Here is a 15,831-nt window from a genome sequence, read left to right as displayed (position 1 = left end):
ACGATAGATGGATCACACATGCGAGAAACCCGGACGAGTCGGGCATCTTAATACCAAGCACTGTCTCCGGCACTCGGGAGCGGAGCGTGCTGTTGTATGTATTTCTATGCAGCCGCACGCTCTGGTCCCAAGTGCCAATTAAGATGTGAGACTCATCTGAGTTTCTCGCATGTGTGATCCCGGCCTAAAATAAAGACACATACACCCATGAAATCTGCGTTAGGCCGGGGTCACACTCGCTAGAAACTCACACAAGTCTCTCGCTTCACTGCTCGCTACAGTGCTGCGGGCACTCGGGACCAGAGTGTGCGGCTGCATGTATTTCTATGCAGCTTAACGCTCTGGTCCTGGGTGCCCGCGGCAGTGTCGGGTATTTACCCCGGCCTTAAATGCAATATGTTTAATTTAAAAAAAAATTTGAAAAAAAAAAATGGCGTGGGCTCCCGCGCAATTTTCTGCGCCAGAGAGGGAAAGCCAGCGACTGGGGGACTGATATTTGTAGCCTGGGAAGGGGTTAATACCCATGGAGCTTCCCAGGCTATGTATATCAGCCCGCAGCTGTCTGCGTAGCCTTTACTGGCTATAAAAATAGGGGAACCCCAAAAGAAAAATGATGTGGAGTCCCCCTATAATTTATAGCCAGAAAGGCTACGCATAGAGCTGCGGGCTGATATTCATAGCCTAGAGAGGGACCATGGATATTGGCCCCCCGGCTACAAATACCAGCCCCCAGCCACCCCTGAAATGGCGCATCTATAAGATGCGCCAATTCCTGTGCTTAGCCTCTCTCTTCCCACTCCCGAGTAGCGGTGGGATGCCTATCCATTATTAATCCTAGTAAAGTGTAAATAAAACACAGACTCTAGAAATAAAGTATTTTAATGAAATGATTACACACATTTTTTGACCATATTTTTATTGTAGGCTCAGTCCTCTTGAAGACCCTCATCCTGCAAAAAAGCAAGAAAAACAAACAAACCAAATTCATACTCCCTGTCTGCAGATATCCTATAACGAGTGTCCCAACACAAGTCCAGCCCCCTCTACATCTGGATGCCTGACATCCAGACATAACAGAGCTTGTAGATGATCGCTGGAGGTAACTCTCCAGCAATCACCTACATTCTAGCACCAGCCTATTGTGACCAGAGATAATTCCCGGTCACGTGCACAGCAGTTCTCGCAGTAAGCTAAGTTATCGTGAGAACTGCAGTGGACACGGGGCTTCCGGCATGTGACATGCGTAGTAAGCTGTATTAACGCAGTTCCTACGCATTTCACTAATCATTAGATGAGGTTTTACCGCATCTAATGATTATGTATGGGAAATTTACGGCTCAGCAACGGAGCGTCGCCGCTCTGTAAACAGACATGCTGCATTCTGAAAAGACGTGCCGCATGTCCGTTTACGCGGATCTGCCGCCTGCGTGATTTACCGTATAGTGGAGACGGCATTTCATGAAATCCCCTCCACCATGCTGTAATATCTGGATGCTGCGTGTTTGACGTTGCGGCTCTACACAGCATCAAATACGCAGCGTTTCCTGAACGTGGACACATACCCTTAAACCCCAGGCCATTTTCCATTTTTACACTTAGTTTTTTTGCTCCCCTTCTTCACAGAGTCATCTTTTTTTTATTTTTCTGTTAATCTGGCCATGTGAGGGCTTGTTTTTTGTAGGACAAGTTGTACTTTTGAACAACACCATTGGTTTTAACATATCGTGTACTGTACTGGAAAATAGGAAAAACATTCCAAGTGCAGTGAAATTGCAAAAAAAGTGCAATTCCGCAGTTGTTGTCTTTTTTTTTACCATGTTCACTAAATGCTAAAACTGGCCGGACATTATGATTCCCCAGGTCATTACGAGTTCACAGTCATCAAACATGTATAGGTTCTTTTTTATTTAAGAGGTGAAAAAAAATCCAAAATTTGTAAAAAAAAAAATGGTACAATTTCCGAGACCTGTACCATTCCAGTGATCTGGGGCTGGGTGAGGGCTTATTTTTTTGCATGCCAAGATGATGTTTTGGTGCACATACAATCTTTTGATTGCCCGTTGTTGCATTATATTGTAATATAGCGGTGTCCAAAAAACGTAATTCTGGCGTTTTTAATTTTTTTCTCGCTATGCTGTTTTACGATTGGGTTAATTCCTTTTTTATATTGATATATCGGGCGATTCTGAACACCCCGATACCAAATAATTGTATATTTGATTTGTTTTTTATTGTTTTATCTTGAGTGGGGCGAAAGGGGGTGATCTGAGCTTTTTTTTATTTTAATATTTTTGAAAACATTTTTTTTAACTTTTTGCATGCTTCAATAGTCTTTATGTGAAACTAGTAGCTGCAGTACATTGATCGCCTCTGGTACACACAGGCGATGATCAAATCGCCTGTGTAGCAGAAATTCTCACTTGGCATGAGTGCTGACCACAGAACGGCGCTCATAGCAATCTGGCAATGATAATCACAGAGGAAAGCTGCAGACCTCTGGTTGTCATGCCGACCCATCAGTGACCCGCAATCATGTGACGAGGTCACTGATGGGCGGGATTAGTGATGTGGTTCCTGTATGACGGTATAAAACAGGGGGAGTCCGACATGTACATAATATTACGGCACATTTCGTAAAGGGGTTAAGTTCTGTGTTTATCCGTCCTGGTCTCTTTAAATGCTTACAATTCTTCCTTCTTTTCGGGATTGTTATAGACTGTGCAGTGAGGATTTTATTAAGAAAAATCTCCAATCCTTCTTGGACATTTCTATCCATTAGATCATCCAGCTATTGGACCTTTTCTACCCTCTTTCTGAGTTTGTTTCAATAGAAGCTACTGCCAGAGCTAATTTCAGACAAAGTATAGCCCTGGGCAAAAATTTAAAATTAAGCCACAAATGGTAACAAATTGCACCATCACACAGAAACATTTAGTGTGCATTTACACAAGCAGATTTCACAGTGTTAAATGAGCACCAATTAACTATATTTAAGGCTAGGTTCACATTGCGTTCATTGACAAGGTTAAACGGACTACGTTACACCGCGGCATAACGCGGTATAACGTAGTCCGTTAATGCCGCCATTGAATGCAATGGCGAACGCATCGCTAGCACATGCCCACAATGGGCGTGCACTAGCAATGTGCCATCATTTGAGTGACGGACCCGAGACGCTGGCTGCAGCGTTTCTGGGTCCGTCACTGCTAGCGCAGATGGAGCTAGCAGAAGCTCCATCTGCGCTAGCGTGATATAGCGCTGGCACTTGCGCTAGCAGCAGCCCGTTAGTGTATGTGCTGAACGGGCTGCTGCTAACGCAATGTGAACCAAGCCTAAGTCATTTGGTGCTTACTTACTGGCCTCTGACCACAGGCTGATGAAAAATGGTGACGGAACCATCTCTTATACAAGGGATTTTAATCAGGCATCTGTTTGTAATCGTGGTTATAGTGTCTGTGCTGCTCACCTCAACATTTCCAGATTTGGATTGACTTCTCAAGGCACCCAATTGATTTCATGTTCAGTTTTGTATTGTAGGAAATGATTCCTGTGTATTTTAGTGGCTCTAAAATAAAATAAATAAAATTGAGTGATAGCCCTGAATCAAAAGTGTGTATATTTCTGTCTATAGGATTAGAACATATTCAATTGTACCTCATGGCTTGACTGTGTAGACAATAGAGTTTTTTTAGAGGTATATTGAATGGTCAATTGGCTTCTGGTACAGAAATACCTTTCTGCGTCTTCATGTTTTTAGCCTTTGGTTGGTTAGATTATTGAAATATTATAACCGTAAAAGGCCAAAATCCTGTTGGGGCACAAGGACAAAAAGTAATCTTCAAGATTAGCAATGAAAAGATTTGCGTATTGTGGCTCCATTTTACTTCTCATCATTGTACCAGTCGGCTGTAAATTTATTTTATCAAATGTAGGGTCATTATTTTGTAAGTTTCACCACAGAATCATCATCAATACCTGTATTTGGAGTTTTGGTTTTGGTTTCTTATCCTATGTTGTGTGGCAAGGCCTTTTAAGTGGTCAATACTGACTTTAAGAATTCCTACAATTAGGTGACATGAGAGTTCCAGTCCTCTTCCTCTCTGAAGTGGATATTTGCATATTTAAATTCCCAGGAGAGCATTGCATGAGTTATAATCTGCATGTTAAAAACATGGCATATTACACACATACATGGCATGTTACCTACACAGCATAATAAGAAGGCGTCAGTTAAAGTGATTGACAGTGTGTACATATCACCAAGGTAGCTGTTCTCGGCAATGTAAGTCCCAGGAAGTCTGTACCAGTAACACTAGGTTACTAAGTAGCTTGTTTGATTAGTTTCTAGGTCTAGAATTTAGAAGTGACCAGACAGCCTAGATGGGAAAAGTCGTTCCTGCAATGCCTGGTATGACCATGGGGTACTCGGAAAAGGGTCGGATGAGTCTTAAAGGAGTGGTCACGGCGGCGGTGACCCGGTCCATGGCCCTGGGCACGCAATTAAAGATAAAAAAGAGATAATAAAGTGTATATAGGAAAGGGGATTGTTCATGACTCCACCTGTGGTATTCGGCCAGAAATAGCCTACGCTGCACTTCAGGTCCTCTGGGGCAGATGGTGATGCAGCAGAGTTGTTATAGCTCTCCATGGGTAGAGCTTAGTCCCCAGGGCAGTTAAAGAAGTGTATGGTAAAGTTATTGATGGAGGGTAGTGGGGCAGGGCGAGTGATGCAGGAGAGAAATTAGAGGACACAGCAGGGTGCAGTTTCCACACTTTTACTCACAGTTCAGATGTTATTCCCCAGCTGTGGTGCTCTGTCCTCCAGGTCAGTACTCCAGCCAATTCTCCAGTAACCTGGGGCACTTGTCCAAAACCCCCTTAGTATGTGCCTTCCCTGGCCAACTCACTGCGCTGGCTCTCACCTCTCCTGCCCTGTGCTTCACACCCAGTGTCTCAAGCCGGTAATCGCGGGTCCTGTCGGGCAACATCTTTACTGTTCCCTGGACCCTCTGTGTCTGACTTTTAGGCAAAATAGATGTGCATGTGGCTGTCGCACTTGCAGACATGACAGCCTTCGAGTTCCTAGCTGGGACTTGTAGTTCCTCCACTAGATCAGGGACTGGTTCCCCTACTGCAACCTGGTTCCTCCACCTGGCGATGGTCAGTGTGGATGCGGGCCCCACGGGTGGTTTCCATGCTACCCGTGCCCCTAGTACCCCTTTGTTCCCTCTGAGAGCTTCTTTCCTTTCTTTACCTCTTCTCAGACTTTCAGGAGCTTCAGACTCACACGTCTGCTCTACTCCACTTCTCCTCAACAACTCCTCTGACTTCCTAACTCTCTCCTCCCCTTGTCCTCCTTCTCCACCCACACCCTCTACCTAATCTCTCCTTGGCCTGGAGAGGTCTAGTGATGGGTGCAAGTGTTAGGGTTCTGTACAGTGTCCCCTCCTTACCAGAGAGTTAGGGCACCACACCTCTGGTTGAGGTGCAGTACCTCTGTCGCGACTGGACCCTAAGGGGCGCCACACTCCTATACTCGCCCCCAGATCTTACTGGCCTGATGAAAAGCAGCTTACATAGCTCAGAAGGTGCATGAGTTCATCCTGCCTGTGACACTGAGACCGGCGAGACTGTTAGTTTCTTTGTTTTACAAGTTGTCTCTTCAGAGAGGAAGAGGACTAGAACTCTAGTGCCACCTATTGGAAGAAGCAATCCTAACAGTCAATGTTGACCCTTTAGCGAGCCTCTGAAGAGACAATTTGCATATTTCCCAGAGGAGCATTTCGGCTTTAAGTCTCCTCACCTCGACATGGTTATCATGTCACTCTCCGCAAAGAGAAACGATACTTCTTTGTTTTACAAGAAAACTCACAGAGATAACATGAGTCCCATATGGCAGATGTCTAAATTCTAATTTCACCCATGTAAATGATAGGACAGCAAAGTATATTCCCAATACAATTTAGAAAACAGCAAAGAATGGAGTTCCATACAATATAGTAAAATCAATACCAAAATATTTTATTACAAAAATAAATTCCAATTATCACAAAGAAATTATTAAATACAAAATACATACAAGGAAAAAAGAGACCCTTGTAAAAAGCACATAAGTCCCAGGCAAAAAGATAAATATTCATAGTGTCACCATGGTATTAATAAACAGCACCAATCCTGTATGCAGTGAAGTATGGTGTAAGCCCCATATATTACAGGCTTGATTCATATAATTATATAGTATAAAGCACCATACAATCAAACTGCACAGTTAATAGAAATTTTCCATACTGACAAAGTGTCACCCACACGGGAAGGAAACAAGAGAGAAAAGACATATAAGGTGCCTTAGTTAGCAAGATTTCTTACCCATGATGAGAGTAACCAACTGCCTGGGACCCTGGATAACCCCCTGACGCGCGTTTCGGACAGGCTTTCTCAAAGAGGGAATGAAACAGTCTCCCAAACCCGGCGTTTTATAGCAGCGCCTATTTTCCGGCATCTCCATAGTACGCAGGAGCACCACAGTTTCCGCCGGAAGTAATTCTCGCTCCCCAGCGTTCACCAGGAGCGCACGTCAAGGGGAAATCCCCTGCTGACATCAAGGACATGCGCGCTTGGGAGACTGAAGCCGAAGATGCGAGGACTTCCTGGCGGGTGTAGGGCGCATGCGCATGACAGCTGTCTCAGCGCTGGAAACTATAATAGCCAGGGATAGCTACAGAGATGGTAAACAAAGCGTTTGGAATTTTGACAGGTGAATTAAAAACAATTAATGATTAATACCATGATATATGACAATATTATACAATAAAGTGCGTAGTGCAAAAGTGCAAAAATGATGCTGAAAAATCAATAACACCCATTTATACGATCCATTAATACATGCTATGTATATATATATATATATATGTATATATATATATATAAATATATACTTATAATGTTTTATGTGAACTAGTACATAATAAACTAACAAATGAAGGCGCTTAATGTAAAACATGATAGACAAAACATATTAATTAATACCATGCTAGAGAACACCCATAATATGGCAACATTTTCAAACAACAACCTACCAAAATGATAATAATATTATACAAGAGAAGGAATAGATCCATCCATTCCTCCTTCCAATAAATTTACATCATCTTCAAGTAGAACTCCCTGGTATAAGTCAACGATGTTATCTTCCTTAGTTTCTTTAATTTTATAGCACAAATAACAGCCACAAAACGCCAAATGTGGGAAACCCAGTCTAGGGATGCAAAAAATAAATAAAAGCATAAATGACAGAAAAAATACTCAAATAAAAAAAATTTTATTAAAAAGAATTAAAAAAATATTCACAAGAATTATTATCACAGTCAGCACAGAAAAGGACGCAGAAGAACAAAGGCTCTCATAGAAAGGGGGCAAAACTTATTTTCTCATTTAATCCCACAGGGGACATGGAATCTAAAGTCACAATCCATTTACATTCCACCTGTGCCAACAACTGTTTGACATTCCCTCCCGTTACCACCATGTACAGTGGGGCAAAAAAGTATTTAGTCAGTCAGCAATAGTGCAAGTTCCACCACTTAAAAAGATGAGAGGCGTCTGTAATTTACATCATAGGTAGACCTCAACTATGGGAGACAAACTGAGAAAAAAAAATCCAGAAAATCACATTGTCTGTTTTTTTAACATTTTTTTTGCATATTATGGTGGAAAATAAGTATTTGGTCAGAAACAAACTATCAAGATTTCTGGCTCTCACAGACCTGTAACTTCTTCTTTAAGAGTCTCCTCTTTCCTCCACTCATTACCTGTAGTATTGGCACCTGTTTAAACTTGTTATCAGTATAAAAAGACACCTGTGCACACCCTCAAACAGTCTGACTCCAAACTCCACTATGGTGAAGACCAAAGAGCTGTCAAAGGACACCAGAAACAAAATTGTAGCCCTGCACCAGGCTGGGAAGACTGAATCTGCAATAGCCAACCAGCTTGGAGTGAAGAAATCAACAGTGGGAGCAATAATTAGAAAATGGAAGACATACAAGACCACTGATAATCTCCCTCGATCTGGGGCTCCACGCAAAATCCCACCCCGTGGGGTCAGAATGATCACAAGAACGGTGAGCAAAAATCCCAGAACCACGCGGGGGGACCTAGTGAATGAACTGCAGAGAGCTGGGACCAATGTAACAAGGCCTACCATAAGTAACACACTACGCCACCATGGACTCAGATCCTGCAGTGCCAGACGTGTCCCACTGCTTAAGCCAGTACATGTCCGGGCCCGTCTGAAGTTTGCTCGAGAGCATTTGGATGATCCAGAGGAGTTTTGGGAGAATGTCCTATGGTCTGATGAAACCAAACTGGAACTGTTTGGTAGAAACACAACTTGTCATGTTTGGAGGAAAAAGAATACTGAGTTGCATCCATCAAACACCATACCTACTGTAAAGCATGGTGGTGGAAACATCATGCTTTGGGGCTGTTTCTCTGCAAAGGGGCCAGGACGACTGATCCGGGTACATGAAAGAATGAATGGGGCCATGTATCGTGATATTTTGAGTGCAAACCTCCTTCCATCAGCAAGGGCATTGAAGATGAAACGTGGCTGGGTCTTTCAACATGACAATGATCCAAAGCACACCGCCAGGGCAACGAAGGAGTGGCTTTGTAAGAAGCATTTCAAGGTCCTGGAGTGGCCTAGCCAGTCTCCAGATCTCAACCCTATAGAAAACCTTTGGAGGGAGTTGAAAGTCCGTGTTGCCAAGCGAAAAGCCAAAAACATCACTGCTCTAGAGGAGATCTGCATGGAGGAATGGGCCAACATACCAACAACAGTGTGTGGCAACCTTGTGAAGACTTACAGAAAACGTTTGACCTCTGTCATTGCCAACAAAGGATATATTACAAAGTATTGAGATTAAATTTTGTTTCTGACCAAATACTTATTTTCCACCATAATATGCAAATAAAATGATAAAAAAACAGGCAATGTGATTTTCTGGATTTTTTTTCTCAGTTTGTCTCCCATAGTTGAGGTCTACCTATGATGTAAATTACAGACGCCTCTCATCTTTTTAAGTGGTGGAACTTGCCATATTGCTGACTGACTAAATACTTTTTTGCCCCACTGTACCTGATCAATCCCAATGATCCGTAGACCCCTGGGATCGCATCCATGGACCATATGGAATTGTTTGGGGATGGTATTCAGGGTACGGATGTCATCAACCTCGCGTGCATTTATAATGTCCCTTACGTGCTCTCTTACACGAACGTGGAGCTGACGTGACGTGAGCCCTACATATATTTTGGAGCAGGGACATGTGGCCAGATATATAACAAACGTACTACTACAGCATATGTGATGTCGAATTTGAAATTTTTTCTCTGCGTTTGATGACATAAAATGGGTGCCCCTAATCAAGTTCCTTTCCTTGCAATCCCCACAGGGATAGCATCCCCAAATTGAGCCTCAATTAGTTGGATTTAGAGGATTGATGGTCTTTGCCACGTAGTGGCTTTTTACTAATAGATCTTTGATGCTTTTTCCCCGTTTGGCTGTAAAGCATGGTCTCATTGGAATATTTGATGCTAAAAGAGAATCCGTGAGAAGTACAGGCCAATGTGCATTAATTATCTCCTGCATACATTTCCAATGACAATTGTATGTGGAGATAAATCTGATATTATTTTCAGATCTGGTCTTCTTCTCTTTTTTATACAGTAACTGGTGTCTCTCTGTTTTTTTGGCCCTAATGTATCCTTGTTTTATGCAGCGATTGCTGTATCCTCGGGCTTTAAACCTGTTTTTTAGATCCTCAGATTGAGCCTCAAATTTTTGATCAGTTGAGCAGATCCGCTTCATCCTGAGAAACTGACCAATTGGGACGGCCTTGATAGTATGTGTGGTATGGGAGGAGGACGCATGCAACAAGGAATTCACTGAAGTGGCCTTCCTGAATACATCTGTGTGCAACGTCCTCCTCTCATCTACCTCAAGATAGATATCCAAAAAATCAATTTTCTGTCTGTGTGCTTTGTATGTCAACCTAATGTTGTACGGATTGCAGTTGAGCTGACCCACAAATTCGGCAATGCTCTTCTCACTACTCTGCCAAATGAAAAAAATATCATCAATATACCTATGCCAACACTGCCCCCGGTCCACAGCAAAGACCCCATCCTGATGGAATATGGATCTCTCCCATAGGCCGAGAAACAGGTTGGCATAGGCTGGGGCACAAGCTGCCCCATGGCAGTACCACATTTTTGTAGGTAATACTGGTCTTTAAAAATAAACAGATTGTGGGTCAGAACAAACTGCAACAGAACAACAATAAAATCACAAGTCTGGCCATCCCTGTTGCCGTTCTCCAGGAAGAAGCAGACCACCCCCATACCATCATCATGTGCAATACAAGTGTATAATGACTCGACATCTGCTGTTACTAGCCACATGTCCTGCTCCAAAACCATACCCTCTATTTTGGTTAACATGTCTGTGGTATCTCGTTTATATTAGGGTAATGTCTCCACCATAGATTTCAGATAGAAATCAATGTACTTACAGATTGGGTCACAAAGGCCATCAATCCCGGAGACAATTGGTCTCCCAGGAGGATTTTTTGGATCCTTATGGATCTTTGGCAATAAATACAATGTTGGAATTTTCGGAAATTCCACTGTTAAACCATCAAAGATCTTTTTATTGATGGTTCCCTGATCAAATGCATCCTGTAAAATTTTATCCAACTCCAATTTATATGCACTCATGGGGAAGTGAGATAGTCGGGTATAGGTGTCTTTACAACTCAACTGTCTCAGTGCCTCCCTTTCATATTTAACAGTGGGCCAAATGACAACATTCCTTTGTTTTGCCTTGCCCGAAGAAAAGACTGTTTATGTTGTGTCTTCTTGTGCTGAAGAAAGTAATTTCAGTCGAAGTGCAGAAAAAGGCAATAAAAATTATTTTATATTTGCATGAAGATATTTGACTTTGTTGAAATTAGCGCTTACCTGTGAGCTAAAATCCCTACAATCAGTGTTTGAATACGAGCATTACGTCCCAAGAGCACAGGTGATTACAGTTTAAAAATGCTTACTTTCTCATATATTGTATTTAAAATGGATTCAATCCTCATATGTTTATGTATTTTTTCTGTTGCAGGATTGATCATGTCGAATTACAAGCTGACATATTTCAATTTCAGAGGCAGAGCAGAGATTATCCGTTACCTGCTGAACTACACAAACACTGAATTCGAAGACCATCGAATTGACTTTAATGACTGGCCTGCACACAAAGATGGTAAGTTCTGAAGCCTAATGTATCATTATAAAGCTATACATACTTGGATTAAATTTCAATGTGAAAGTTATAATAAAGATATTACGTAAGTTTTCACAAATAGATATATAGATACAGAGGGTGAAATAAGTATTGGGCACATCACCAATTTTCTAAGTAAATATATTTCTAAAGGTGCTATTGATATAAAATGCTCACTAGATGATGGTAACAATCCTTTCATGTAGTGGTTCAGCCCTCTGGTAGTTTAACCCCTTTCAGACATGTGCCGTAATAATACGCACATGTCGTATTCCTACTGTTTGGTGCAGGCTAAGGTGCTGAGCCTGCACATTTCTGGGCACATGACCACTGATCTATATAGCTGACATGTGCCCGCAACAGCCGTGGGTGGAATCGCGATCCACCTGCAGCTGCTAAATGGTTAAATGTTGCTGTCAATCTTCCTGCCCATCAGTGACCCCATCAGCAGACCTCTGTGGTTGTCATTGCCATTGCAATCTGATCATCGCCTGTTTTTAGGAGAGGCTATCAAAATACTGCAGCTTCTAGTCTCCTATATAGACTATTGTAGCATGCAAAAAGCAAAAGAAAAATGTTTTTAAAAATATTAAAAAATTAAAAAAAATAAAAGTTCAAATCACCACCCTTTCACCTCATTCAAAATAAAACAATAAAAAAAATCAAATATTTGGTATTGCCACGTTCAGAATCACCTGATCTATCAATATAAATGAAGAATTAACCCAATCGCTAAATGGCATAACTCCGTCAAAGAGTTAGGTGTTCCCCTGTCTGGGAGTTTTTTAATGAGCGCTCTGAGACATAAAAATGGTCATTTGTAACCTGTGCCATTCCAAGATTAGCAGGGGCCTGACCACTAAGAGTCTAACCACCACCAGCATAATCAGGCACATGTCATCTAAGCATCCGACTCAGTAGGTTGAATGCCTGGGTCCACGATTGGTGCCAGCAAATACTCTCTCTTTCCCTGTGCTAGGTGCTTCCCAATCCCCTGTCCATGACACTGGTGCTGATGCCTCCCATCCTGCACCTGTCCTTGCATATTCTGATGCACCATCATCAGGCCCATCCAAATCCTTGTCCCAGCACAGTGTTCAGCTATCCCTATCCCATGCCTTGGAAAGAAAGAGAAAGCTTGCTCCCACCCAAAGACACAAACCATAAACGGGCACATTTCCAGGCTGCTTGCTGTGTTGATACAAGGATTTCAACCGACTCATGGTGGCAGTGGTCCCTAGGTACTCAGTCCCCATCTGCCACTTTTTGCCCCTATGTGTAGTCCTCACCTTGTACCAACACGTGTCCAGGAACATCACCCTTGCCCTTACCAACATAGTTATTGTTATTGTCCACTTAACGACATACATCTGAACTGTGCTTGTGGGTCAGGGATGCTACATTTCACTGACTGCACACTGGGTGAACATTGTGGAAGCCGGGGCCGAGTTCCACCCTGGCACAGCACATGTGCTCCTGACGCCGAGGACTGCTGGACCTATTTCTATCAGAGTTTCCTCCGCATCATGCGTTAGTTCTTGCACCCCCTCCTGTTCCTCCTCATCCCTCATCTCCGATGTATTATCTCTGAGCATGTCGTCCCTATTAGCCGAAAGCTGGAAGCTTTGCAGCGCTGCTTCAGCTAAGCAGGAACACGCACTGCGTAAGCTAATTTCTCAAGGAGACAAACCACACTCTGTGGCAGAGTTACTTAAACATAAACTTACTTCTGGTCAAGGTATGCTGTGTCAACGCCCATTACTGCTGGTCAGCTTCAGCAAACTCCCCTCTGGCAGTGCTGCAGCAGCGCATGCAAGTGCCAGCTCACTGACTGGTGTTCGACGTGCCCACACACTAGAACACAACACTTCACGTGAGAGCAAGGCTTTGTGAGCAACAGAAGCCAGTTGTTGAGTACCAGCTCCAACACGCCCGTCAGTATTCTGGTCAGCCTCCGCACATAACAACAGAAGAGTGGGCATGGGTGTCTGACATTTGTGTGGTTCTCCAAGACTTTGAGGACTCAAAGATGGTGAGCAGTGATGACACCATATTAGGCACAACTATCCTGCTACTGTGCCTACTTAACCCCTTAAAGATTAGGGGAATTTCCATTTTTGCATTTCCATTTATTGCTCCCCTTCTTTCCAGAGCCATAACTTTTTTATTTTTCCATCAATATGGCCATGTGAGGGCTTGTTTTTTGCGGGATGAGTTTTACCTTTGAACGACACCATTGGTTTTACTATATCATGTACGGGAAAACAGGAACAAATTCTAAATGTGATGAAATTGCAAAAAAAGTGGAATTCCACAATTGTTTTTTTTTCTTACCATGTTCACTAAATACTAAAACGGACTAGCCATTATGATACCCCAGGTCATTACAAGTTCGTAAATACCAAACATGTATAAGTTTGTAAAACAAAAAAGTCCCAATTTTTCAGGATCTGGGTCTGAATGAGAGCTTAATTTTTGCGAACCGAGGTGAAATTTTTATTGGCACCATTGTGGGATAGATACCATGTTTTGATCGCTCGTTATTGCATTTTCTTGCAATGTTGCTGCAACCTAAAAAAAATTAATTCTGGCGCTTTGATTTTTTTTGGCTACGCCCATATACCGATCGGTTTAATTCTTTTTATAGCTTGATAGAGCAGGCGTTAATGCGTTAATGTGTATTTTTTAAATGGTTTTATTTTGAATGGGGCAAAAGTGTGGTGATTTGAAGTTTTGTTTTTTAAATTTTAAAAAATTAGTTTTAAAACCTTTTTCTTTTACTTGCTTTAATAGTACCTATGGGATACTAGATGCTGCAATCTTCTGATCGCTTGTGTTACACATAGAAGGACTGCAGTTTTGCTATGTGTAACAAAAATGCTTATCAGCTATGAGTGACCAAACCAACGTACTCCTTAATTCCTCTTTGACCTTCAGCTATTGGGTCTCAAAGCATGACACCTGGCATGAGCTGTCCCTCTATAACTTGGAGGTGTTGTGCTGCCCTGCCTCTAGCATCTTGTCTGAGCGGGTTTTTAGTGTCATCCTGGGGGTCATAACAGAGAGGCACTTTTGCCTGTCAACAGAAAGTGCTGACAGGCTCACTCTGATAAAAATTAACAAAGCCTGGATTAGCCTTCACTTTTCCACCCAACCAGATGATAGCAGTGTTATTAATGTTCAATATTTGAATGTTGCCTTCAAGGGTGTATGGATGACCTGCCTTATAATTTTTACTTGCTTTGCCCCTTGTGCAAAGCCTTTATGAGTGTAGGTGTACATCAACTACAGGGTGGAGCGCGGTAATTTGCTGATTTGGGAATTAAATAAAAAAATTATGATAATTAGAAAAAATTATTTTATATTTTAATTATACTGAACAGTAATGGAATTTTTAAATTACATGGTTTTAAATAGTGTATCTGGCAAATGTCGACCTTCGCTATCCACACACTGCTGCATACGTTTTCTGAAGTTTTCATGAACTCTAACAAGCATGTCCACTGGTATTCTGCCAATTTCAGCTTCAATATTGTTCCTTAGGTCTTCCAAGGTGTTGGGACGGTTGATATACACCTTAGACTTCAGGTAACCCCAAAGGAAAAAAATCGCATGGGGCTAAATCTGGTGAGCGTGCTGGCCAGTTCACATCTCCCCTCAAAGAGATAAGCCGTCCAGGAAACATTTGCCTCAAACAATTCATGGTAACCCTCGCTGTGTGTGCAGTGGCACCATCCTGTTGGAACCATGTATCCTCTAGTTCCATTGCCTCAAGAGCCGGCTGAAAATAATCCTGTATCATAGACAAGTACCGTTCGGAGTTCACAGTTATGGCACGACCATTATCCTGAAAAAAATAAGGACCAATGATGCCTACTCGTGATATGGCGCACCACACAGTGAAAATGAGGTGAAAATGTGCCTCATCAGAAAAAAACACAATTGCGTCACGGGGTATCGTTGCTAACATGTCTTCACAAGAGGTCCGCCGTGTCAAATAGTCCCATGCTGACAAATGTTGGACCACGCACATTTTATACGGGTGAAAATTCAGTTCATCATGAAGAATCCGGTGGAGAGAACGTCTTGAAATGCCAAGAGCAAATGATTGCTTCCGAGCAGAGCGTTTCGGAGATTGCAGTACTGCTGCTCTAACTCTCTCGATGTTTTGTGGTGTTGTAATCCTTCTCTCAGGTCCCCTTCGTACACATGACGCATTCCCTGCTGTTCTGAATGCATTCACCCAATTTACAATTGATTGCCGTCCAGGAACACGTCCGCGTGGAGGAACAGCGAATTGTAAACGAAAAGCACGCTGCACTGCAATGATCGAGTGGGCATTTGAAAAATACGCTTCAACACAAAATGACCTCTCCTCACGTGTCCACTGCATGATGGCAACTGAAAGGCAGAGGAATACAAATCTCCCATCAGCCACTGTAAGCCACACCCACTCTCCCCTCTCTTCGACCGACAGTGCCGCCACAGCATGCAGTGCA

The 15,831-nt window shown here is 42.6% G+C and overlaps 1 protein-coding gene across 1 annotated transcript in view; it reads left to right on the top strand.

Annotated features, from left to right (window-relative positions):
* HPGDS (hematopoietic prostaglandin D synthase) overlaps positions 1-15,831 on the top strand; it is a 152,679-nt gene that overhangs the window by 80,497 nt on the left and 56,351 nt on the right. The window contains exon 2 of the mRNA XM_069743579.1: positions 11,171-11,311. Within this exon, the coding sequence (XP_069599680.1) occupies positions 11,179-11,311 (133 nt within the window). The 5' untranslated portion in view covers positions 11,171-11,178. The remainder of the gene's footprint in view (positions 1-11,170; positions 11,312-15,831) is intronic.

Source organism: Ranitomeya imitator, chromosome 1, assembly GCF_032444005.1.
Source record: "Ranitomeya imitator isolate aRanImi1 chromosome 1, aRanImi1.pri, whole genome shotgun sequence".
Taxonomy (NCBI): Eukaryota; Metazoa; Chordata; class Amphibia; order Anura; family Dendrobatidae; genus Ranitomeya; species Ranitomeya imitator.
Note: the sequence above shows the minus strand (reverse complement) of the source record. Positions and strands in the feature narration are given on the sequence as shown.